The 26,613-nt window shown below is 52.4% G+C and overlaps 1 protein-coding gene across 1 annotated transcript in view; it reads left to right on the top strand.

Annotated features, from left to right (window-relative positions):
- Positions 1-26,613, top strand: part of DSCAML1 (DS cell adhesion molecule like 1) — a 349,722-nt gene that overhangs the window by 11,347 nt on the left and 311,762 nt on the right. The window contains exons 2-3 of the mRNA XM_060604850.3: positions 5,101-5,418; positions 9,485-9,631. Coding sequence (XP_060460833.3) covers positions 5,101-5,418; positions 9,485-9,631 — 465 coding nt within the window. The remainder of the gene's footprint in view (positions 1-5,100; positions 5,419-9,484; positions 9,632-26,613) is intronic.

Below are 26,613 nucleotides of genomic sequence, written 5' to 3' on the forward strand. Positions count from 1 at the left end.
TCGGGCCTGGGGCGCCTGGCTGGCTCAGTCGGCTAAGCATCCGACTTCGGCTCAGGTCACCATCTCACAGTTCGTGGGTGCGAGCTCCGCATCGGGCTCTGTGCTGACAGCTCAGAGCCTGGACCCTGCTTTGGATTCTGTGTCTCCCTCTCGCTCTGCTCCTCCCCCATTCACGCTCTCTCTCTCTCTCTCTCAAAAATAAACGTTAAAAAAAGATTTAACAAAATATGAAGTTGGGCCTAGGGCTACAAGAACTTGCATAAACTCAGTCCCCCAGCCTGCAAACCTCCTCGTTGTCTTCTATCCCTGAGGGCCAGCTCGCCACTCCAGCTGTTCCTGCCTCTCGTCCCCAACGCTGCCCCCGGCAGGTTTCTGTGGGGCTCCCCAAACATGCTGTCCCCACCTCTGCCATAGCGCGTCGTTTGGGCTGGCCTGGGTTCTGGGAGTGCCTTCATTTAGATCTTATTTCAAGGCTCAGCTTGAGCCGCTATCCCCAGAGCTGTCTCCTGGCTGCTGAGTAACGGTGCTCTGTAAATGTCTTCTGAAAGAGCAAGACTTATCTGGTCCCTAGGTTGGGAAGGACCTGGGGAAGGAGAGCCTTGGAGGGTGGAGGAGGGTCTTGAATTCTGCAGGGCTGCAGAGTGGCGCTTGTGCCCCGGCCACCCTTTGCAGTAACCGTAAGCACCCTGGATCCGTCGGCCAGTGGGGGGGTCCCTGGGACCGGCATAGCAACCTCGTCCCTCCTACTCACGCCTCGTCTTTATGGGGAACCAAGTACTCCCACATTCTGTTTGCTCTGCTCTGCAGTCCTGGAGGGCAGGTCAGATGGCACAGTCCCTGTCTTTTGTGAATGAGGACATCGAGGCTCAGAAAGGCTCGTGGCTAGCCCGGGGACCCACAGCAGGTCAGGGGTGAGTCCCAGGAGGGAAGGCAGCTCGTCAGACTCCTAGCACAGCTCTATTGTCCCATGCCTTGCTCTTCTCGGTCCTTGCTGAGGTTTTGTCACTGCTCTGAAGATTCGAACCCACCGTAGAGGCCATGCCGGACTCCGTGTGGTTGGAGTGAGACCCTTGCTAATCCCCCTTTTAGGGCCGGGTGACCGAATGGACCCATTGCTGCCGCGGCCACTCACTGGTGCCCTTGTGCCAACCTTTGCATTGGCACGTGACAGAGATTTCAGATACTTGGTAGTCAGTGCCTCAGTTTCCCCTTTATAGATTTGCTCACTCCTTTCTCTTGGCAGCTGGGGTGAGGCTAAATTAATGTTTATTAGAGGGCTTCTGCATGCTGGGCTGACAGGTGCCTTGTGATGGTAAAGTATGAGCCCGATGTAAGTGCAAAATGCTATTGTTTTACACCTGAGGGTGATGTTTCATAATGGCAATGCACTGTCAGAGCCGTAAGCAGAAATGAATGGTTTGTCTCATCCTCCCCAGCTCCCCCAGACTCAGAAGACAGCAGCTCGCATCCCGGGGTGGGAGAAATATGAGGCTACTCACCTTTTGCTATAAATCTGCCGTTTCATCAGCCCTGACAGGTGGCTGGACAATCCCAGTCAATTCATCAATTAAATCTACCCATTTGTAGTTGCTGAGAACCCCGTGTCCTTGGCTCTGGAAGGATCCAAGGCTCAGAGTGCGGGAAGGCTGCTCTCATTGTGGCCGATGCTCCTGGTGGCAGTGGAGGAGGCCCGACGAAGGGGCCGTCTCGCAGGTGGAGGTGTGGGACGGATTTCCAGCCGGGAGAGAGGGAGACGAGGGCTGTGTGTTTGGGGTGCGGTTGAGATGGAAGAAAGGATGGGGCGGGGCGTACCCAGCCCGGAAAGCCAGATTTCGCGGTTTGTCTCCACCGTGGTTCACGGAATAGAGCGGTTCTATCCCCGGGTCCAGAAGTAAGGCGGCGTTGGGATTCAGTCCCAGCTCTGACACTTACACTGTATTACTTTGGAGAAGTTAGTTAACTTTGAGTCTTAATCTCCTTATCTGTGAGATCAAAATAACAATAATACCACTCCGCAGGGAGTCGTGAAGATTAAGTGAGATAATATCTACATCGGGTCTAGCCTATTATAATTGCTGGTGGTATTATTATTACTGAGGGCTACGTCACAAATATTTTCTTACCCTGTTCCTTGAATCAGATAATTCTGAACTCCTCTCCGTCAGGAATCTTTCTCCGCTTCCCCCGTCCATTTGTCAGGCACAATGTAGAGTCTTGCTGTACCTTGATGGATTTTGGCTCCCCAAATCCATAAAGCTGCCATGGAGAGGATGTCTGATTAACTAGGTTGTCTCAGGAAGCCTCCAGAACCCCAGAGTGATGGACCTGCTCTCACAGGCTAAGCACTGTCTGCGATGTCGAGTCCAACAGGGGGCTCCTCCCAGGAGGAGTGTGTGCGTGTGTCTATGTGTGCAGGTGCACAGGTGTATTAATTCTGTTCTTGGCCATCTCAATATGGATGTTGGTGGCCAGGTGGTGTTTGAGGAAGGCGAGGGCCCCCTCTTTGTTACCGCAATGGTTACAATCATCTAATTGTTCCGAACAATTGTTCCAGACTCTGGGCTCAGATTGCCTGTGTCTGCATCCCCGGGCCCTCGCTCACTGGTTGTGCGGTCTTGGGCAAGTTGCTTTGATCTCTTGGTGCCTTGGTTTCCTCATCTGTAAACTGGGATGGACGGTACCCCCTACTGCATAGGGTTGTTGCAAGGTTAAAAGAGGTCGTATAAGTAACGTGCTTACAACAGCGCCTGGCGTGTGGAAGACGCTTCGCAAATATTTGCTGAATGAATCGCAGTAAGGAAGTCTCTCACAAGGGGAGCAGGCCACAGAAAGGGAGCCTGGCAAATCTGGGTCCAAGGAGAAGCCTTCCTAGGCCTCAGTTTGCTGACCCGTGAGGTTCCGGGGTTTCGTGATTTTGGAGAATACTCTAGCCGCTGTGAGTGAGGCACGTTTCTGAGCTTCTGAAAGTCTTAGGAGACGGGCCGCTCCCCTCAGAGCAGGCTTGCTCAGTCATCAACACCGGGACCGTCACCAGGGGAGGCAGTGTGAAGAGGAGGTTGGAAAGGTGATACCATTCCCTCCCCAAGAGCCTTTCAGCCGCTAAGGGTGCTGCGCCTGGTGGGGACAGCAAATGCATTTGCCGCTAAGAGGATGCCCCTGACACCCCAGCAAGGAGCCCCTGGACGTGTTTTCCGGCACTGATGCTAATGGCTTCATCGTGGCTTTTTGTGAGATGATGGGAATTGCTCTGACCAATGAGGCTTAATGGCCTCCCTCAACAAGTTGCCCGGTGCGGTCTCCCTGGAGGCTCCGCTCAGAGTTAAGCCAAGAATATTAATACAGTCCGGATGCAGGCCCTCCTCCTTCTCATAAAGTTGTGGAAATTGAGGTCAAGTTGGGTCCCCTGCAACGTTCTTTAAATAAGCCGCGGAGTCGTTTGTTTGCTGCGTGATCTTCCTGGTGGAGAGGGAGGGGCTTCCAGCCGGAGACCTGGGACTGGGCTGTCTTCTTCTTCTGGGTCGTCGCCACTTGCTCAGAGGTGGCCCTTCTTAGGGAGGCAAGGCTCCTCAGCAGGGAGGGAGGCCCCGATTCCACCATTCGGGGCTGCGTCCCATCAGGCAGGAAAGACTGAGGCCGGGCGCCGGTGTGAGAGCTGCGGACAGCTGTCCTCCCAGTCAGGTGGCCCTGCTCTAGTCAGGCAGCTGCACTCCTGAGCACGTCCTCCCGGTGGCAGAGTGCTGTGATGGCGACCGGTCACAGATGCCTGAGGTCTCTGCAGCCCTGTCCACCCACCCCTACCCCCACCCCACTTTATAAGTGAAGGAGCAGAAGGACAGAGAAGGGGAGCGTCCCCACAGTCAGTCAGTGTCAGGGCTGGGTGGGGTTGGGGCGCCTGGGTGGCTCAGTCGGTTGGCTGTCCGACTTCGGTTCAGGTCATGATCTCGTGGTCTGTGGGTTCGAGCCCCGCGTCGGGCTCTGTGCTGACAGCGTTGAGCCTGGAGCCTGCTTCGGATTCTGTGTCTCCCTCTCTCTCTGCCCCTCCCCCTCCCTCTCTCTCAAAAATAAATAAACATTAAAGAAAAAAAAAGCAAGCTGGTGGGGCTCTTGCTTCCTCACCCAGGTCTTGTCCACCCACGGTACCTCTGGTCCTTGATCAGTCCCTCTGGGGCTGTGCCTTTTCCAGAGTGGCCTCCAGAGGTGGAAGACTGCTCGCAAGGTCTCCTGCCATTGTCTCTGCTCCAGGCGAGCATTCCCCTTCTTTGTACCCCATGGTCTTGAGACCTTTCACCTATGGTATGATAGAAAGTGCTCGAAGATCCTCCCTAGAAGCAGTGGGTTCACATTTCAGTTCTGCTGCTTATTAGCAGCGTGATCTCTGGCAAATCACATGACTATTCTCAGCCTATAAAAGGGAATGATAGGGGCGCCTGGGTGGCTCGGTCGGTTGAGCATCTGACTTCAGCTCAGGTCAGGATCTCACGGTCAGTGAGTTCGAGCCCCGCGTCGGGCTCTGGGCTGACAGCTCGGAGCCTGGAGCCTGCTTCGGATTCTGTGTCTCCCTCTCTCTCTGCCCCTCCCCCACTCGTACTCTGTCTCTCTCAGCAATAAATAAGCATTACAAAAATTTTTAAAAATTGGAAAGGGAATGATAAAAAAAATGATACCAGCTCCTCTCAGGGTTGTGCAGATGAATTGAGGTAATGGGTGTGAACCTGCCTGCCATATAGTAGGTGCTCAATAAATACTTACTGAAGCCATTTCAGTACTTGTCCTAACGTGTGGTTGCCAATAGTGGATCATGGCTTCAGACCCTTCAGCCTAGTGGAGTGGTGGCCAATCCCCTCTCCGTGGGCTCGGCTTGGTATGGGAGGTGAGATGTTTTCACTCAGGCCGTTCATGTGCTGGGCTGGAAGCTTCTGTGGGGCAGGAACTGTCTCACATCTGCCTGTGCCAGTGCCCGGGGCATCGTCAGTTCAGTAAGTGCTTCCTGAGTGACTGGTGCTTAAATTATGAATGGGCGTGGGGCACATGGCTCTGTGGTGTGGGGGGGTTATTATCAGAACACGGCTAACCCAGCCTCTCCCCTTGGCTCCCCTGCAGCTCGCCCTGAAGATGTCGGCACCAGCCTCTACTTTGTAAATGACTCCTTGCAGCAGGTGACCTTTTCCAGCTCCGTGGGGGTGGTGGTGCCCTGCCCGGCTGCGGGCTCCCCCAGCGCGGCCCTTCGATGGTACCTGGCCACGGGGGACGACATCTACGACGTGCCACACATCCGGCACGTTCACGCCAACGGGACACTGCAGCTCTACCCCTTCTCCCCCTCCGCCTTCAATAGCTTTATCCACGACAATGACTACTTCTGCACCGCGGAGAATGCGGCCGGCAAGATCCGGAGCCCCAACATCCGCGTCAAAGCAGGTAAGGTGTCAGCCACCTGCTGCCTCCTGGAGAGCTCCGTCTTAAGGGTGGTGACGGGGAACGGGCAGAGCCCCTTGTTCTGAGGGTCCATGTGGGGGGCGTGGAAGAAGTCTGTCTCTCAAGGAAAGTCTTCTGGTCCTTTGGAGTCTTGGCTCCTTACGGGGTGGGCGTCCTTAGGCGAAAGGAACACCGTTCTGAGCCTTCCTTCCCATTCTCCTCTGCAAAGCTGATGCCAACACCTACCCCATTCATCACGACCTGTGATGGTAACTGCGATGGTGCTCGTTTATTTATTTTTTTAACGTTTAGTTTTATTTTGAGAGAGAGAGCACAGGTGTGCACGTGAGAGGGGGTAGGAGGGGGGAAAGAGAGAGAGAGCACGCCCGCGAGAGAGGGAGAGAGAATCCCAAGCAGGTTCTCTGCACTGTCAGCACAGAGCCCAACTTGGGGCTTGAACTCACCAAATGTGAGACCATGACCTGAGCTGAAATCAAGAGGGTGCTTAACCAACTGAGCCACGCAGGTGGCTGGTGCTCATTTATTTAAAAAAACAATTTTTTTAAAATAATCTTTGTTTATATTTGAGAGGGATGGAGATAGAGTGTAAGCAGGGAAAGGGCAGAGAGAGAGCGAGACACAGAATCCGAAGCAGGTTCCAGGCTCTGAGCTGTTGGCACAGAGCCCGATGTGGGCCCTGAACTCATGAACCGTGAGATCATGACCTGAGCCGAAGTCGGACGCTTAAGCTTAACCGACTGAGCCACCCCAGGCGCCCCAAGGCAGCTGGTGCTTGTTTAAATTAAGTGTTCATTTCAGTGCTTGAATCATGGAAAATATCCAGTGAGTTGCTGGCTTCAAAAAACAAAAACCCCCCAAACCCACCCCTTTTATTTAAATACATAAAGAAAAGTACACATATTACGAGTAGGTAGCTTGATGAATTGTCACAAACTTTAACATCCAGATAAAGATACATAACATCAGCACCTCAGAAGCCGCCCTTGTCCTCTTTTCTGTCACCACTCCCCTAGGGGAAACCATTGTCCTGACTTCTAGCAATACAGGTACTTGCCTCTTTTTGTGCTTTATATAAATGGAGTCCTGCATTGTGTATTCTCTTGAATCCTTTGCTCACTCTCGTTTGTGGGATTTACCTCTACTGCTGTGTGTAGTTGAATGGGGTTGTTCATTCGCATGGCTGTGTAGTATTCTATCGTTCAACTATGACATTTATTTATCCAATCCACTGTTGATGGATCTTTGAGTATATCTTAGGAGAACAGGCATTTAGATAAAACCCGTGATGGAAAATTGTAGCAGTGAAGCATTTTGGTCTTTGGAAGGGTCAGTGGAGGCAAGGAAGTGAGGTTTCTCAGCTGTCCTCTTTATTTTGTTTTTAATGTTTATTTTTGAGACAGACAGCGTGTAAGTAGGGGAGGGGCAGAGAGAAGAGGGAGACACAGAATCGGAAGCAGGCTTGAGGCTCTGAACTGTCGGCACAGAGCCGGACTTGGGGCTCGAACCCACAAACCGTGAGATCATGACTGAGCCAAAGTCGGATGCTTGCTTCACTGACTGAGCCACCCAGGCGCTCCTCGGCTGTTCTCTTTAAAGAAAATAAAAAATTTCATTTCTGGGAGCGAGGTCAGGAGGTGAGGGAAGGGATTAGGTGGAGCTACTCTTAATTAGAATGCCACGGTGCCCTGGTATGTCATAATCCGTTGTAAGGTATACCCCAAGTAGCAATAAACCACTGACGTTTTGGGACTGATTTTCTCAGAAGAGCTTTCTGGGTGGGAGAGGACAGATGATGTTTTAGCCAACCCGCTCTGATGGCACCAAGCCTTGGGTGTGCCATCTTTCCTGGTGATTGTGTTGGGCAAAGAAGGGTGGGTTCTGGGGAAGGCCTCCCAACCTGCCGGCCAAGATCCTGCAAGATCTCTGACTTCCAGGATCCTTCTGCCTTAGGAGTGCCTCTCACAGGTCCAAGGTTCCAAGGAGCTGGCAACAGGTGTCCTCAGGGGGTGAGGTGGGGAGGGCACTCTTGATTAAAGAGCTGGTCTTCATCCAGTTGGTTTGGTTGGGAGTAGATGTGAGCTCTTCGAACCCAGGACCGTCCTCAGGGTATCGCTCCTGGGGCTCCCTGTGGAACTTATTCTTAGGAGTAGACCCTTTGCACTGTCCCCCTAACACCATCACGTGCCGGGCTGGAAGCCCTGAGGCCAAGGTTTGGTGCAGTGCCGGCCTCCACAGCCTAGAGGACTGGTTTAAGAGAAAGTAAGGTCATATTTCCAGTTGTGTGCCTGTCACTGGGTTAGGATGCAGTTGTCATCACAATCCTGTAAAGTCCTTTTTTTTTTTTTTTTTTTTTTTTTTAAAATACAAATGAGGGACTAAGACAAGGAGAGGTTAAGTGGCTTGCCCAAGGGCACATAGCCAGCTAGTCAGAGGTACAAGCTATAATGACAAACAGTATTTTTGCAGTGCTTTCCTGGGCCAGGCCTTCCACACGCTGCTGTTATCATTGTTGTGATTTCCTTTTACGAATGAGGAAACCGAGGCTCCAGAAGGTTAAGTACCTCTTGGGCAGAGTCACACAGCGGCTCAGAGGAGGAGGCAGGCCTGCTTGCTCCCGAGCCCGGCCTCTGCTGGCCCCCTGGGAGTCTTCAGGGCCGGGTGCACCCAAAGCCCAGCTCTGTCCTCTTCCACTCTGCTTCCTTCCTGTGTCAGCTCTCCGTCAGCCTCCTGGGTGCTTCTCTCACAGCCCTGGGCGGTGCCCTGCCCACACCCTTCTCCACCTCTCCTCCACCTCAGCTCTCTCTCTTCTTTGGCACAGTCACAACAGGGAGGTGGGGAGAGAATAAAGGCCTGGGGAGGCCGGGCAGGGCTGGCCTGACTAGAGACACAGCCAATTAAGCGGCTCTTGATGAAGCCAGAGGGGCTGCAGGTGCACAGCCAGAGGGGCTTCGGGGCCCTGAGCGTCACCCTGGCAACCGTGGCAGGGAGAGCAGGAGGGCACGCTGCCCAGGTGCCTGCTGAAGGACAAGGTCGGTAGACAGCGGGGATCTGGCTGCACCAACTCCGCTTGGCAGAGAAGGGTGGAAGGCTGGAACGATCCCTGGAAGAGGCCAAGCAGAGGAGGACAAGGGAGAGGCAGGGCCCCTTGGCCCCACCCCCGAGGCTCAGCCAGCCCACCCATGGGACCCGACATGCAGCGTGGCTGCAGGTGACAGCGGCCTAGAACCCAGCCGCGGGACTGAGGCGGGAGGTCCCCACTGCACACTGTGGGGAAGGAACGGAGAGTTCTGGAGGCAGGGGCAAGCCTGGGGGTCAGGCTGTAGGCAGTGTCAGGAGGTAGGAGAGAGCAGTAAGGATTCTTTGTTGCAGGGAGTCTTAGAGACCGCCCATTTTCAGACCATCACAATTTCAGATATTCTCTTCCGTTGTCCTCCTAAAGCACCAGGCCCTTCCGGAAAGTTTGGTGTGTGAGCTACATTTTCCCAGGCTGCCTGTCACGTTGAAGTGGCACAAAAGTCTGTTGTTACATCCCGTGTCGCAGTTTTTATTTTTGGCAGGTTATGGTCGCTGTGCCTAAAACCATTGCCACCCGGGGCCCAGGAAGCATGTAGGAAATCAAGTGTGGTTTGCTTAGAGGAATTCTATCGCATTTCCTCGTTGCCTCCGTATCCCCTTGTTGAATGTGATCACAACGCAGCACTTAGCTGCTGCCCTCAGGCCCTCCCAATCGAATAGTTTGTTAATCCTCCCTGAAATTGGACAGGTTAGAAGCTGGGCTTATGGTCTTGCAGAGGAAGGCTGGGTATTTCTGAGGGGGAGTAGGCTCCCCCATAGGGCAGAGAGGACATGACTCAGGCAGGAGGAAGATCATGGCAGGAGGAAGATCATGGCAGGAACCTTGGGGCTGGTTAAACGGGAGGTGGGGGAGGAAGTGATGGGGGGTGGGGGCTGGGGGGGCTGAGCTGGCTCTCCGTTCCCTTCTCAGGGCCCTACCAAGTCCCAGCCTTGTGACGTCCCCCCTCTTTCCCACTCCCTCATCTTTCTGCAGTTTTCAGGGAACCCTACACCGTCCGGGTGGAGGATCAAAGGTCAATGCGTGGAAACGTGGCCGTCTTCAAGTGCCTCATCCCCTCCTCAGTGCAGGAATATGTTAGCGTTGTGTCCTGGGAGAAGGACACGGTCTCCATCATCCCAGGTAAGGCAGGACTGTGGCGCCGCGGCGGGCAGGGGTGCTGCGGGGCGGGCGGGGACTGGGGGAGAGATAAAGCAGAGGTGCTGAGTTGGTTGTTGAGCTGAGATCTTGAGGTTGGTTCTGGTGACTGATTTGTTATTGTTCTAGTGATGCTTCGGCAAAAAAAAGCATCTTTGGTCTCGGCTGGGCACGTCTGTCTGTGGGGCGGTGGAAACCCACGTGCCAGCGGCCTCTCTCTCTGCTGGGCGTGCGACGGTCCTGTCTGGCACAGGGTGCATCCTACTCCCCCAGAGAGCGGGGTCTCCATCCTTCCTGGCCCCTGGACCTTTGCTTGCCCTTGCTTTTTGCAATGGGAGGTGAGGCTGGAGGCTCCTTCACCGTGGCGGGCTGTGGGGAGAGGACAGCCAGGAGGCTGGCTGTGGTGTGCATTCTCGCATGGAATGACCAAGCAATGAGCACCGGATCCTGAGGGCACCAGACACGGGTAACATGCGTGTGGGACTTTGTTTTCATGACTTAGCCAAAGACCCCATTAGGATTCTAGCTGGCCCGAGCCTGCCTGTGCCTGGTATCGGGAGAAGAGGTCAATGCCACGTCGTGGGTTCACCTTGCTAGAGCCGCCATGATCGCGAGCCCCTCGTTCTTGGTTCCCTTTTCCTATGTGGTGTTGTCCCTTCAACAGGAAATCTGGTCTGGAAACCCCAAGAGAGGACCTCAAGTCCTCAAAACGCCTCCAGGCCTCCGGTTCCAAAAGGGTGGTTTTCCCCCCACCGCTCCCGGCCCCTCTGTCTTCATCCCCGCACGGTGCACACGATCTCCTGCTTTTTCTTCCTCTCCCGGCTGAGCACCTTGGTTTGTCCTTTCTGTGAAATGGAGGAAGCTGACCAGGTGTTGAGCGCCCTTGCAGCTTTGATGTCTCATTGTTGGTCGTATGAAATGATTCTCGTTGCTTGGGTTTTCGGGTTGGTTAGGGAAGGCAGACTTCGATGCCTGAAAGCTGTAAAGCCGGGTTTCTAAATCGTGCTGCGCAGTTGAGTCCCGGGGGAGCTCTTTGGAAGACACTGGTGCTTGGGACCACCCCCAAATCAGTATCTCGGTGGTAGAGCCTGTGCATCCGTGTTTTTAAAGCTCTTTACCTGGTTCCAGTGCAGTTAGGAGGAGAGCCAATGCTTAGGCATATTTACAGCTGACATGGCGGGATACTCTTCTGGAGACATTAATTTGTGTTTTGCTCCTGGTGCTTTTTCCTTCTCTCAGTTCCAAGCAGATGGCCAGGCCGTTATGTTTCCCGGCTTCAGAGCTTGTAGCAGGACAGGAATCCGAATCTACTTTGAGACAACCGCTCTTCCTGCCTTTTGTGAAACCATAAGCTCATAGGAGAGGTTAGGATGGGTGTTCTGGCTGGGGAAGAGGGCCTCTGAGGACAAGGAACAAACGGGACATAGACGAGTCCGAATCCCAGGGATGGAGATGGGACTGGAGGCTGCTTAGTGGGTGCAGCTGGAGGAAGCAGTTGGGCCCCACAATGGGTGGCTGTGTGTAGCTCTGCGGGGTCTGGGACTGAGTCCAGGGTTCTTGCGTCCAAATGAGGCATGGGGTGCACAGCTCAAGACCCAAAGGGGTCATGCAGGCAGGGGCAACCGGCTGGCGAGAGACCGCGGACCTTGGCACATCCCTGGGGGAAGCCCCAGTAATGAAGATCGAATGGCCCATTTATCCCACAGAGTCCGATGGAACGTGATTGACAGAACATAAAGAAAGGTGGTATTTTTTATACACTTGAGTTTATGGACTAAGAGTTATATTCATTAAAGTAATATCAATTAGTAATATTATTAAATAATAATTATTATTGTTTGAGTGCTACTGCCTGCCAGGCACTGGCTAAGAAATGTTCCTATGTGATCTCATTTTGTTCTCATAAAAAGTCTGTTAAGTGTATTTCTTCCCTCCACTTTACAGAAGAGGAAGTAACTTCTTCCGGGTAAGGCATCTATTAAGCAGAGGGCGGGGGCTCGAACTCAGGTCTGTTCTTTCGACCTGTGCACCAACCCCATGCAGAACTGCCTCCCAGCACCCATCCACGTGTATCCAACGCAGTGTTACTCTGACTACAACGGAGGCTTTAAATGTGTGCTCTAGACAAGGAGGCTTTTGGCCTTAGGAAGGGGAAAAAAAGTCCCTGTTGCGTTTTAGGGAAGGCTTCGTGGAATTGAGTCCCTGGAGTTGGCGACCAGACCACCTAGGTTGAGACTCATCCCACTGTTTAATGAGCTGCGCAAGTCTTTTGCCCCGCTGTGCCTCAGTTTCCCCAGATATAATAAAATGGGCATGATGATTGCCCTAGTTTACACGGTTTAAGAAGTCAATATTGTAAAAGGTTCCAAACGCTGCCTGGCACACCGAGGACCGCTGTGACCATGATGATGATGACCCAGTGGGAAGAGGGCATTCCTGTTCCCGCTGTTTCCCATGGCAGTGTGTCTGTTTCCATGTAACAGGCCCTGTGGCCCCCCTTTTTGAGTTTCCCAGCGTGGGAAATGGCTGGCTCATCCACACATTCCCTGGCTTCTAACACGTCACCTTGTACATGCAGGGCAAGTGCTTGCTAAACGTTCCGTCGGAGCATGTATGGGTGGTTGGAAAAGTCGAGAAGGAATGTGGGAAGAGTGTTGAAATAAGGGTGATCGAAGTGGGTGTGGGGTCGGACGACATGACGACATCCGGTGCAGACGGGAGAGCAGGAAGGTTAACCCGACTCCTAGGCGTCGGAGCTGGAGGCAGTGAGCTTCCCCGCGGCAACCCTTGTAGTTGGGGCTTCGGGGCAATCTTTGATGTCAAGACAGGGCTGGGGGCCCCAAAGGGCATAATTATCAGGGAAGTGGGCTTGGTCCTAATCTGCAGGACTCTGTTAAACTTCAGTTCTGTGGCACCTCTTTCTTTCCTTTAGCCTTGGAGAATTTTCCTCCCCTGCCCAGCCCTCGGGCACCATCCATAATCATTCTAGATCCTTCTACAGCCACGTTTTAGATCCAGGGACAGACTTTCCAAAGCACACAAATCCAACTAACACGCTCCCAGAGGAATCCATGAGAACCAGCGACTAGAGTTTTGCTTCCTCCAGCCTCTGTAGATGAGAAGCCAGAACTTGGGCCCACACGCCGCATGCTTTAATTTTGGAAAATGCAAATTGTTCATTGTTTTTTTTTTTTTTTCTCATAAAAACAGGATTATCTGCCTTCCCTACTCACACTGTACCCAGTGTGTGTGTGTGTGTGTGTGTTGTCTGGGAGGTCGGATAGCAGCTTCTCATGGTGGGGGAAGGTTTAATGATTAGGTTGCCGTGAGGTTAGGGGAGGACCCAGGAGCCGGTTATCCCCGCTGATGCTTTAGAGTAGGCTTCTGGAGCAGACAGAACAGTGCTGACTTTGATCTCAGATCCTTCACAGACCACAGGGCCAACAGAAGCAGGTGATGGAGAGCAAGAGGAGGAATGGGAAGGCTGAGGTGGGTCGCTCAGGGCCCCAGGGGACATCTTCTTGGGGAGAGCAGCAGCCCTTTGAGGAGGGGGCGCGAGGGGGTGGGTGCAGGCCTCTGCTAATGAAGAGCTTACCCTTCAACCCCTCTCTCCGAGGGTGTTTGGAAGGAATTAAGGGCTTGGTGCCTAAACACGCTCTGTGAGTTGGGTGTTTGCTCACAGGTTAGCCTTCCCAGCTGTCCGGGGTGGGGAGGGGCAGATAAGCCTCCGGGAGCCGGCCGCAGAAACTCTCAGCAGCTTTTTGCCTGTACTTTTTCCAGGTAGAGGCTGGAGAGACCAAGATGCAAACTTTCCCCAAAATGCTACTTCCCAGAACTCCCTACTACACCCCTGCCTTTTCCCTCCAAGCTGGACGTCTCCCTTCCATTGGGGTATTTACAGATGTAAGAGCACAGGACCTCTCACCTATGATCTGGCAATTCCTACCCTTTACTCCTATCTCGGGGGCCTTGGTCTTGAGGAGAACTGGCTGTCCAGAGTGGGTGGGGTGGGGGTAAGAGGGCAAAGGGCTGTGCACAAACATAAATCAAAATTAAGGCCTCCAGTGAAGCTGAGATGTGGTTTAATTTCCCATCTGCATGATCACCATTACAATGCATGTTATTGGATATAAAGATAAATCCGGCCCTGTTCCTAATAGCTTTTAATTTCCACCAGACCTGATTATATCGATGCGGGCTCCTTGTGGGAGTTTCCCAGCATGCTCTTCACCAGCATGTTGACTGGCTGTCGTGGCCCCAGAGGGGAGTTTTGGACACTGCTCAGATGTGGGCCAGATGTGTCCACCGGTGCTTTGGAAGACAAGCCTGGATCGGCTCCCTTGTCTCTGAGGATGGGGCTCTGGAATGCTGGGTTGTCATCAGGCCCTGGCTGGGCTGGGAGCACGCTGGGGGCCCTGTGTGTTGGTGGTGGGGGAGAGATGCAGGGGCCAGGAGGAATCTGGTCAGAGGGGGTCCGGGGCCTCCTAGTGGGCAGGGCTCCTGGACCGCAGCCTACCCTTGACGGAGGAGAGTCAGCGAGCCCACCTCCCTGATGGTCCCCAGGGTTCCACGTTATTCCCGGGTTTTCTCAGACCTCTTTTCATCGCTGTGATGTCTGCTGTCTCCTCTGTACCTGTCCCCTCCTCTCCTTATTGATACCCTACTTCTCTTTTGTCCTTTAAACTCGGTCCACATGGGTCCCCTTCCGGGAGGCCTTCCGTAAGCCTGCCGACAGAACTTATGTCGTATTCTCTTAGGTGATGGGTGGTTGTTTCTGTCTCCCTGCTGCAGGAGGGTATAAGGCTGTATCTTTTCCATCTCTTTATCCTCAGGGCCCTCTTAGCACCTGTCACAGCATAATAGTAATGAGATTAATGATAATATCTATCATGTATTGAGACCCAAATTATCTCTAATCCTTGCAATAACCCTTTAAGAGATAACATTTTTTGTTTCATTTTTTTTTTTTTCCTAATTTTATAAATGAGGACATTGAAGCCCAGGGAAATGAAACACTTTACCCAAGGTCACATAGCTAACAAAGGCTGTAACCTGGGTTTGAACTGGGGTCCTCCTAGTCCTTCTATCTCCCGCTGTCTCTCCAGGGCAAGCTTCTCATTAAGAATGGACTGTTCTTGGGGCGCCTGGGTGGCTCAGTTGGTTAAGCGACTCTGGATTTCAGCTCAGGTCATGATCTCACGGTTCGTGAGTTCGAGCCCCGTGTCGGGCTCCACGCTGATGGTGTGGAATCTGCTTGGGATTCTCTCTCTCCCCTTCTCTCTGCCCCTCTCTGGCTCGCTCACTCTCTCTCTAAGTAAATAAGCTTTTTAAAAAACCGGACTGTCCTCAGGTTTTCTTACGGGAGGAGGGCCTGTCCCTGTCTCCTGCACTTGCCTAGGGACAGAAATGTGTCACCAACCTTTCTACCGACCTCTGGCTGTGTGTTCAGTGACCAGAGGCCCTGGCTTTTCTGAAGGGCAACAGATCTCTAGCTGAAAGATCAGTGAATAAAACAGCCATTCTAACAAGAAGGCTTTATTGGGCACTGGCTCTGTTTTTGGCCCAGTGGGTGACACAAAGACCATCCTCATCTGGGGGTTTAGGATTCAGTTCATGCTGTCAGCTCTGATGGACAGGGATAGATAATCTCCACGCAGTAAACAGTCATATATGATCTTGGTTGCTTTGGAATACAGATTCAGCGTATTAATTGCATTTTGCTCAGAGTGATACCAAGACTACCTCGGATCCCATATGTCTCCACCAACTTGGATGGGGGACGCAGCAGACAAGAGAGAGCTGGGTTGTGCCTGGAGACCAGTTTGGATGCATGTAGGCCACAAACGGAGAGAGTCACAGACTGTCAGGGCTGGAAGGGCCCTGGAGGTCCGGGAGCCCAGCCTCCACACTTACTGATAAACTGATGCTCTTTTGGGCCCCCCTTCACCCCTTCTCTCTTGACATTCTCAGAGCCCATTATTTCAACTGCTCATGAGGTGTTTTGTTTTTACTATCAGACTTCCCTCCTTCTTTGTGTATCTAAACCCTACCCATCTTTCACAGCCTGGTTCAAATACCACTTTTTCCATGATCTCTTTCCCGATTTCTGCTAAGAATGGATTTAAAAATCACCCCGATTAACCTTCTTCGAGGGGATCCTTTTGTGAACTCCCTCCGGACTTTATCGGTTCCTTGCTCAAGGCACTAATCGTGTTTTGTCTAGTATATTTGCAATCTGTGTTCTCCCCACTACGAGAATATATAACCAGCAAGGGCAGGCTCCTTATTTTATTCAGGCCCCTCTTCTCTCCAGTCTTTTAGAAGATGATTAATGAGGATGACAAAATGCCAGTCTCTCCCCCACTAAACTGTCATGTGGCAGGGAGGAAAGAGGCCTAGGTAAGGTCACACAGAAACCCGGTGGCATTACAGGGTTTAAGTTGGGTGGTCCTTGGTCTTTATTTCACTGAGCTGCTCCACAGCTACCCAGAGAGAGAAGGCTTCTGTGGGTTCCCCTGTGATGCTCTGTTGAGACGCAAAATGGGGGATCTCAGCTCTCGACTCTCCCGGGCCGTAGAGAAAAGGGGTTGGGATGGTCAGTCTGGGCTAATGTGAACTAGATAGTGTGCTCAAGGCAATTTAACAATGGGGTTTGGGCCCCTGCTGGGTGAAGGGCACAGGGTCAGGGCTTGAAGAGGAGCCGAACTGGCCCATGACCTTCTTCTTCCCTTCGGCAGAGCTCCGGAGTAGGGTTGTAGTATCTTCCCATGGAGAGCATGATATGACAGAGCTGCGATTCTTTCTGATGGTGGCCCAGTGAGCCATCACAAAAGGGAGGGAAGCCTGCCCTGAGTCTTGGGATACATTCCCCGGGGCCATGGGGGCAGAAGGAGCGCTTTGGGTAGAGGTGGCAGCAGGGGCAAAGGCAGGAAGGCAGGAGAGGGGGTGGGGGTGACCCAGAGGGTAAATTAAGTGGTGAGAGCAGTTTCAAAAGGATGCCAGGATATGAAGTTCGTGCCAGTTCTGGGAAAAAAGCAAAAACAAAAGAAAACAAAATGTGTGTGTGGAGGGGCAACATGGTAATGCCCAACACTTATGAAACCCTTACTAGGTTTCCAGGTTCTGCGTTGGCTCACTTAGCCTTCAAAGCAACCTGATGAAGGGACTATTATTCCCCCATTTTACAGATGAACAAACTGAAGCACAACGAAGCTAAGTGACTTGCCTAAAGTTAGGAAGCGTTAGACCAACCCGTACACATCCGGATGCCATTCTTTGCATTCCTAAGCCCTACGCTATATTGCCTCCGGAAAACTTGACACACAAAATATATTTTAAAAACTGCTGCAAAGCCGCAAGAAAAAGACAACCGGATAGGAAATTGGGTGACAGATGGGAGCAGACAGCTTACAGAAGAGGTAGTGGGATGCGGCAGAAAGAAGGCAGGCTGTGGTCTTCTAGTCCTAATCCGTGCTCTTGAGCAAGTCAGTTTCAAAGCCTCTTTCGTTTGTCTGTGAAATGGGGATAAGGAAACCTGTGCACGGAATCCCTGCCAAGGAAAGCAGGCCTCTGGAGAGGCTTGAATTCTCAGGTGGGGAAGGAGGGGTCTAAACACGGCAGGGAGACGCTACTCCTGACCCCCAGCTTCGTGACGTTGTCTAGCCTTGGGCTGTGCTGGGCGCCGGGCTGGCGGTAGAACACGTGACCTTGAGAAGACGGGACTAAGGCGAGATGGGTGACCACGGGGGCAAGATGAGGGAAACAAACCGCCAAGACGGTGTGGAATTCCTCTCCTTTTCACCTGTGCCTTGCACGGTACCTGATAGAAATGACATTAAGGGAAGGGATGAAGGCCTGTGGGGTCCGGTGGCAACACAGCAAAGCTCCCTTCCCGGGACACCCTGCCCGGTCTAATCTCAAAGTGCTCAGACCCTGGTTCAGTAATAACTAGTGTCTCCACAACCCCATACCGTGTAGGAAGAGCTTTTTCGTGATCTCATTTGCTCTTTGCGGTAACCCCCATTACCTTCCCCACTTTCCAGACGGGGAAGCAGATGCAGTGAGGCTTGGGGACGCGCGTGGTTAGGCGAGAAGCGTATTAAGACACGTGTGTCTGTAGGGCCCGGCGGCAGGTGCCTGGACGTCCTGCCATTGAATTCTCCTCTTAACCCTGTGAGGCAGGCCTGCTACCCGCCCTCCCCTAACTCGTAGGTACACAGGAAATGAGATTCAGAGAGGCCAAGCAATTTGCTCCGGGTCACACAGCTTCTCAGTGGCGAAGCTTTTGTCGCTGGGACCCAGAGTCCATGGTCTTTACCTGTAATGCACTTTGGTGACTCTAGCCTGAGGCCTGTCTCGGGGACTTGTGGCAATTACTATTTCCCGCAGCAAGGCAGTTACAGAGAGGAAACAGCAGCTGGCCCTGAATTCTGTTATTATTGTTTGTTTATTGTTTGCTTTCATGGGGGAAGGGCCATCAGAATCAGACAGCCTTAATTTATTCCTTAGAGTGCAGAGAGAAAATCCTACCTTCTAAAGCCGTAAACCACACTCTGCAGGTGAGAGATGACAGGGAAACATTCGGAAGCAGCAAAGGAATTCTCTCCCGAGTCGGGTGGCCTGACTGGAAATGATAATCATGGTGATAATAACGGTCAGTAAGCAAAGAAGTGATCAATTACTGAGCTCTTCTGTGATACGTGCTTTTCACGGGCCATTTTGTTTCATCCTCCCTAGTGTCTTATGTAGCGGCTGCTATTGTTAGCTCCATTTTGCAGATGAGAAGCCTGAGGCACAGGGAGGTCAGTCACCTGCTCAAGGCCACAGAGTGAGGAGCTGGGCCCAGGGCACGCTGATTTCAGCTCCGAGCGGTGACTTGGGCCACCTCTCACACCGTGCCCTGTGCCGCCTTTCCTCTGTACAGCGTGCTCTGGCTTATAAAGCCTGCTCACAGGCATAATCTTACTGAATCTTTTCCATCCCATCTGAGGGGGACACGTTCTCAACTTCACCTAAGAGGGAAACCAAGGCTTGGGGGGATTGCAAGGCCTGCCCAAGGTCACCCAGCCAGGAAAGGGGAGGGGGTACAGGAACTCCGGTGTGATGCCCGCCCCTTAGGAGCCCTTGAGGCCCCCGCTGGACCGCACGCCCACGGCTCCCCGGCACCCCTTCCGATCTCCCGGCGGGCGGGCTGCTCTGCAGTTGCCTGCCAGTTGGTTGGTTCCAGAACCATCAGCCGCGGCTCCACAGTCGAGCAAAATAGTCTGTGTTCACAGGTGCTTCTGGTGGTGTGTGCATGTGTCGTGTTTTGCTTTTCCATTTAGTTCATGGCAGGTGCTGCATTTCCAGAGCACCCACTGGGTGAATTTCAGCAGATTTAAGACAACTGCCGGCAGACGCTTTGCCCCGAGATCACGCCGTGGCAGTGGACGCAGAGCAAGCGGCATTGTTTGGTTAAGTTGGCACCTCTGTAAGTTACCCTGAAATCAGAGCGGGGTGCTTTATGGAAGGTTATCCTACACATAAGTCATCATTAGACTACCTCATTTTTGTTTAATGCCTACCTAACTGTGCTGTAGTCTAAAAATGTGTGTTTAGTGAAGTCAAGGGTTGCAGGGAAATTATAGGGTTTTCAAAAACCCATTTGCTTTGCTGGTGTTCACATCAGAATCAATCTTGCTTTTAGTTCTCAATCTCATTGCAAACATGCAGGACTGCTCGCCGAATTCTGGCATTTAATGTAGGGTAGCGTTTATTCAGGAGAAGCCAACGGTGCTTACAGAATGGCAGAGCTATGTATAGATGGCACTTCCTGCCAAGCCTGTGATTTTGAACTCTGTTGCGTATCAATGAGACCTCACCGCCAGAACGTGAGCCGCCAGGGGACGGGCTGTGGTTCCAGGCAGAGGTCCACGCCGGCTGGGTCGCTGCGGGACGAGGGTCTACATCCGTAATGCCACAAGCGTCACTGAGCTCCAGCACAGAGTAGGCGCTCAGATGAGGTTTATTGGATGCCTACAAGAGACGTTTAATTGGGGTGGGGGGGTGCTGATCTCTGGATTGGGCTGTCAATGGCATGAATTAAAATAAAGGGAAGGGGGAGGCCCTGGGGCTGCTGTGATGCCTCAGGTCGGCAGGGCTTGCTGGGAGCCTCTTCTTGATGGAGTGAAGCTGTATAGCAAAGCGAAAACAGTGTAGGCTCTGGCCAGAGATCTGGGTTTAAATCTGAGGCCCGCCCTTTGCTTGCCGTGTGACCCTAGGTGGGTCTTTTTATCTCTCTGAGTCTCATTCTCAGCAGCTGTGAAGATTGGAAGTTAGGTACTTTTTCTATGTGGAGAAAACATAGTCTCCATGTATAGCTAGCATTTTTTATATAGACCTGGTTTTTTGTTTTGTTTTACATAGAGATCCTCTCAATGTAGGGTTTCAACTCTGTTTTGTGCTGAACAGATACAGGCTAACTGTTCCAGGGTTTGTCATCCCCTCCAGGCCTGGAAGGTCTCCGGGAGGAGTGAGTGTGCGGGTGGGAGCAAGTAGGTGGGGCATCCAGGGGGTGGGCGTCTGATTGTGGGCATCTAGGAGTGAGCATGTAGGGGTGAGCTTGGGTCTCATTACATTGGGGCTGAGCGCCTTAGGGCAGGATGTTGAGGGAACAGACCCTCATGTTGGGGCAGTGGCAGAGTATTTCCCAGAAGGCCTATATACAAGCCCGATATTCCATCGGCTTTTGTGGTCCAGCAGGCACCTTGCCGTGTGCAGAAACCTCAGGAGCTTAGGCATGTGTCTTAGTCAGCCGAAGCCTGCCTTTCTCAGTGGGATGCTGAGCCAGCGGAACCAGGAACAGCCTTCTGCATTCCAGGACAGTGACAGGAGGGGCTCAGAGGCTGGCACGAAGGCCTCTAAGTTGGAAGCATCTTCCTCTCACACCTAGAGGCTTCTGCCCTCCACATCAGGGTCAGAACATACCTGAACGCCCACATCTTTAGGAACACGGAATCTGCTGGAAGCCCGGAGGGGCGGCTGCGGAGCAGACGACAGAGTGGGAGACAGAGCCCGTGACAGTGAGTGGCAGTGGGGGTGGGAGTTGGAAGCGGAGTCTGGGTTTTCCGTTCAGCTGTTGGGCTCAGGAGTCAGCCAGGTATCGGATGCTACCTCTGTGTGGGGGTCTGGTGGGCTCTCTGACGCCGTGTTAAGCAGAGGAGTCCCTTCAGAGAGGATGCCGGGGGATCCTCCTCACCACCCTCGGAGTGGGACACAGAAAGGAAGAGGCTCGCTATCTAGAATATTCCAGAGCCTGCCGTTACACAAGCCCAGGAAGCCGGGGTGCCTGCTCAGAGCCTGCGCCCAGGAAAAGGCACAGACGCCATCAGGCTGCAGCTGGCAATGCCACGTCTTACGTTGGCTTCACCCCCCGAATCTGTCTAAATGGCTATGTTGGCATTAGCAACAAGCAGTGGTTGAATTTTCCGTTCATTATTTAATTTAGCAAATGTTTTTTGAGCATTTCCTGTGTGCAAGATGCTGTGTTATGTAGACAGGGATTCCCAAGGGTCTTTGCTCGAGGCTCTCAGGGGATTTGGAGAAATTCCTCTTTCCACACACCAGGGAAACTCATTTTAATTAAACTGTGTATGTGCGAATGGGTGCGAATAGTATGTGCGATGTAATTTGTACACGGTGAATATGTACATACGTGTACCCACGCACGTACGGCTTTTTTAAGTTTTTGCTTAAATTCCAGTTAATATAGGGTGTGATATTGATCTCAGGTGCATGATATGGTGGTTTAACGCTCCTAGACGTCACCTGGTACTCATCGCGACAAGTGTACTCTTCAATCCCCGTCACCTCCCCTCTGGTAACCATTAGTTCTCTATAATTAAGAGTTTGTTTCTTGGTTTGCCCCTCTGTCCCTTTGCTTGTTTGTTTGTTTTTATTTTTAATGTTTATTTATTTTGAGAGAGAGAGAGAGAGAGAAGGAGAATAAGAGCGGGGGAGGGGCAGAGAAAGGGAAAGACAGAATCCCAAGCAGGCTCCATGCTGTCAGCACAGAGCCCGACATGGAGCTCGAACCCACAAACCATGAGATCACGACCTGAGCTGAGATCAAGAGTCAGATGTTTAAGTGACTGAGCCACCCAGGCACTGCTGTTTTATTTCTTACATTCCACATATGAGTGAAATCATACGGTATCTGTCTTTCTCTGACTTGTTTCGCTTCACAGAATACTCTCTAGCTCCATGCGTGTTGTTGTAAATGGCAAGACTTCATTCTTTTTAACAGCTGAGTAATATTCCAGTGTGTGTGTGTGTGTGTGTGTGTGTGTGTGTGCGTGTGTGTGTGTGTGTATACACACACACACATACACACCCCATATCTTCTTTATTCATTCATCAGTGGACACTTGAACTGTTTCCATAATTTGGCTATTGTAGATACTGCTGCTCTAAACATCACGGTGCATTAATATTTTTGTATTTGGGTAAATACCTAGTAGTGCGATTGCTGGATTGTAGGGCAGTTCTATTTTTAGCTTTTTGGGGGACCTCCATACTGTGATCCAGAGTGGCTTCCCCAGTCTGCATTCCCACCAACGGTGCACGAGGGTTCCCCTTTCTCTGCATCCTCGTCAGTACGGGTTGTTTCTTGGGTTGTTGATTGTCGCCATTCTGACCCGTGTGAGGGGATATGTCATTGTGGTTTTGATTTGCATTTCCCTGACGATGAGTGTCGCTAGGCGTCTTTTCATGTATTCAACACTCCCGGTTTTTGCCTCTGGAAAGAGGAGACTCCCCCTCACCTGTGTAGACCCCCACACGCGCCCTCAAGAGCAGAGACCCAAGGCAGACACCTTGGCCACTATCTTTGGGGAAGGGCATAGGAGCATCTAGCTCCGGAGTGCGTCTGGGTGAGTGTACAGAGCTTGGCCTTTTCTCCCGAACAGCAGATGGTCCCCTGTTCTCCTCTTCATCTTCTGGGCAGGAATGAGGGTGAACTCGGTGTCGTGAGTTTTGTGGACACCCTTGGAGCGGTCACTATTTGATGAGGCCTGTGAGGTGTAGGTACAGGAAAGGTGGGCAGAGGCCTGGAAGATGCAGCGACCCGTGCCGGCCGTTGAGGGGCTTGCTGCCTGATAGGCAAGTCGAACGTGGGACACAGGTGACCCCCAATGAAGGAGGCTGTGATTAGGGCACAGGAGAGGCACGGCCTCTGCGGGCTCACGGGTGGGAAGCCCTGTCTGCTCTGGTTAGAGCAGGTGCCACACCAGAAGCGGCGTTTCCCAGGGGTCCTGGAGAATGAGTTGTTTTGGCAGGCGGTGCTCCCGCAGGGGACAGTGTTCTAGACCTGTCTGCTCTCAACGTTAGAATCACCACTATCGTCCAGGCCCACCCCAAACAATGAAGTCTGGATCCCGGCGGTGGGGGGGTGGAGGGGGGGCGAGGTAAGACCCAGTCATCTGTATTTGTGAAAGTCCCCTAGGCGATTCTGGTAAGCAAACCCGTGCTCTGCATACAGGAGGCCATGGCGGGGGTAAAGTCCCCGGGTGCCCGGTGAACAAAGGCTGTGCTCTTCGGGGAGACTGGCTGGTGTGTCTGGAGCTCACGATATATTTATTTAAGGGTGGGGAGTAATTAATGCTGTACCGAGTTTTATGTAATTAAAGGGGAATGGGGAGTCGTTGAAGATTTTGAGTGGGGAATGGTCCGGACTTTGGGGAGCTGGTCTTCGGTGGTTAAGGATGTTCCCAGAAACCTAGAGATCATCTGCCTCCCGGAGTCTAAGCCTGCCCTTAAATTTCCCAAGAATTATCACTGGGCCTCCTTTGGGCAGGCGCGCCTCAGAGTCTAAGCAGTATAGGGATTAAAGACAAACGGAACCGTCTCTCTCTTTTTACATTAGTGAGTTAAATTTGCATTGTGCATTTATAGTTTATAGCTCACTTTATACATATTATACTTTGACTCTCACAAGGTTTCTGTGCAGCACAGAACAGTCCTTCCCATTTCCAGATGAGCAGACAGAGGCTGTGAGAGATTCGGTGACTTTGCTCTTTCCTCCGGTACCTCCGATGGCATGGGCCAGGTACGGAGCCAGGCACTGTGGTAGATGTGACGTCATGTTGTAAAGACAGAATATATTTCCTGTTTCCACGCGGTCTGTGGCCCACGGTGAGTGGGAAGAGGCTCTGCCCCACCAGCAGTTACACGATTGGATAAATAAGACGGTAAGAACTCCAGTGCGTCTATTTCATGAGCTGACCTCATCAAGGCCTGTTGCATTGATTGATCTCATTGTATTGTTGGGATAAAGTGGGATCACGGTGGCATTGTCCCCATGTTCAAGTGAGGAAATGGGGCCTCAGAAGCGCCCTGCCCAAGGCCCTGCCCAAGGCCCAGGAGTCAGAGGGGGAGGTGAGGCCATGCTGTGCAGAGCGCGTGGAGTTTGGAGGGGAGGGTGGTGATAAACCCATGGTACCTGCATGTGCCAGGCACGGCGTGGATTACTTTATACAGGAGAACTTGTGTCGTCCCCCCAATATCATGATAAGGTGGTTGGGATTACCAGCCCCATTTGACTTATTTATTTATTTATTTATTTTTAGGAAGAGAGAGAGAGAGAAGGGGGGGGGGGCATAAGTGAGCAAGGGGCAGAGAGAGAGAATCCCAGGAGGGGCAGAGAGAGAGAGAGAGAGAGAAGTGGGGCTCACCCGAAGTGGGACTTGAGCCCACCCGATATGGGACTTGAACTCACGACCTGTGAGATCGTGACCTAAGCCGAAGTCAGATGCCCAGGGGCCCTACCAGCCTCATCTGAAAGATGAGAAAAATGAAGCACATTGAGGCGAAGTAACGTACCCGAGGCCACACGGTTGGTAAGGAGCGGACTAGGGACTCAGTCCCAGGTCCTGTGGTGCCAGGCCCCACTCTTCACCTCTAGGCCACGTGTCGGGGTCTCTCGGGTCCCAGGCCCAGGGTCTTCCTGCGACACAAAACAAGACCACAAAAGGCAGACTTCGGTCTGGGTGCAGGGCGTCCAGATCCGAGGTCTCTGTCTGCGTGTCCAGGAGTGAGATCTCATCCGGAGGGGGAGTGTGAGACGACCCTCCATGCTGGGAGGCCCAGCGCCCAGGTATAATCTCCTTAACACCTCTCTTCCCTTTGTCTTTGCCCTCTCTCGTGTGGATTGTGTGCCTGCTTGTCACCACCTCCCCCAGAGTATGCTGAGGATTGGACCAGAAAGCTGGGGGAGGGGCACAGGTTTCTGGCTCCCGCTCTCTCGTTGACTGCTTTCATTTCCCTTCTCTGGATGTCACTTTCCTCATCTGTAAGCAGAGGGGCTGGAAGAGATGACTCCACACATCCCTTTCGGCTTGGTTCAGTTTAACCCACTCTTTGAGCCCCATGCGCCCACCATCATACCGGGCACCGGGGGCACCGTGGGTGACAGGTCTGTGTCCTGCTGGGGAGACAGACATGTCCGGAAAAGAGCTCCGACATGCATGTTCCTTAAAGACACTCTTACATATGGGCAAGGCAGGAATTGTCATGGCAACTGTGTGTGTGATAGTAAAAGGATTGGAAACCAATATAGATAAATTAAATCTCTTCTATTTCCGCAATGAAATACTATACTGTAGGGGAAATGCATGAAGCAGAGCTTTACAAATCAGCCTGGACATGTCATGAAAAGAAAACCGAAAACAAACGTCGAAGGGGAGAAAGCAAATCGCAGAAGGATGTGTACATTATGGTACCATTTGTATAAAGTTTGAAAACATGCAAAGCAGTACCCTGCATTGTTTCTGGATACATACATATGTAGCCAAAGTAAAAAAACATGCATGAGGATGATAAACACCATATTTAGGGTAGTGCTTACCTCTGAGGAAGGAGGCAACGGACTCATTGAGGGAAAGACAACTGTTTCCAGAAGGTTTTCTTTCTTAAAATGTTTCTTCCTAAAAAGAGCTGAAGAAAATATAGCCAAAATAAACATGGGTGCTTTTGTATTATTTTTACCCTTTTTCTATAAGCGTGGTGTCTTCCATTAGGAAGAACCCGTTTCAACACAGGACGCAAAATGCGGGGAGAAGGGTGGGGTCACGCTTGGGGTCCTTCTGTGGCATTCCAGGGTTGGGGGGCTGGGAATGCCGAGAGAGCTCGTGGCTAGTGAGTGTGGGATTTGGGAAGCCGATCCCAGGGGCTCTTTGTGGGTGGAGCTGGGGAGAGGTAAGGAGACATGCCCGCATCTCAGTGATGCTCCCCCCACCCCTCCCCGCCCCACCGCCGCCCTCCCCACCTGTTTCCCGCCTCCTCTGCCCCGGCCACCTTGGGCAGGGCTGGTGCTCAAGAGCTGTTAAATAACTACGTTAAAAGTGGTATAAATATAAGAGGAGGAGAGATGTATCTACCTCGGGACTTCATTGTAATCTGTTTCGTGGTTTAATGAGAGTCTGGAGACCCAGCGTGAGGGCCCTGAAAATGAATACCGGATGTTCGTGGGGCTGGAAGACCCCTTGCTCTGCCATTCTCCTAAGAGCTGGGAGCCTAGGGGTGTCCTGGCAGCCGTTGTCATATGTCCTTCTGTCCTGAGGGGCAGTAAGTCAATGTCAGAGGCCAGCTGGGGAGGGACAAGTGACTTGGGGATCCGGGGAGGGGCCCCGATCATTACCTGCCTTGAAGGGTTTACTCCCAATCCCAGCTCAAATGACAAGAGAAATCTGGGAGCCCAGGTCGTAGCAGATGAGGAAAGCCGAGAGAGAAAGATGATCTGCCCGTGCTCCGCAGGGGCAGAGTGGTGAGAGGAGGGGGGGTGCCCCATGGGACCTGGAGAACAGAGGGTGGGTTGGGCAGGGGGCAGGGTGGGGCTCTCCAGCTGCCCCCTCCTCCTTCACCTCTCACAGCACCTAGTTCCATCCCAGTTTATCCTGCAACAGTGATTTCCTGTTCCTTCTCTGGTTCTCCTG

Source organism: Panthera onca, chromosome D1 (genome assembly GCF_046562875.1).
Source record: "Panthera onca isolate mPanOnc1 chromosome D1, mPanOnc1 haplotype 2, whole genome shotgun sequence".
Taxonomy (NCBI): Eukaryota; Metazoa; Chordata; class Mammalia; order Carnivora; family Felidae; genus Panthera; species Panthera onca.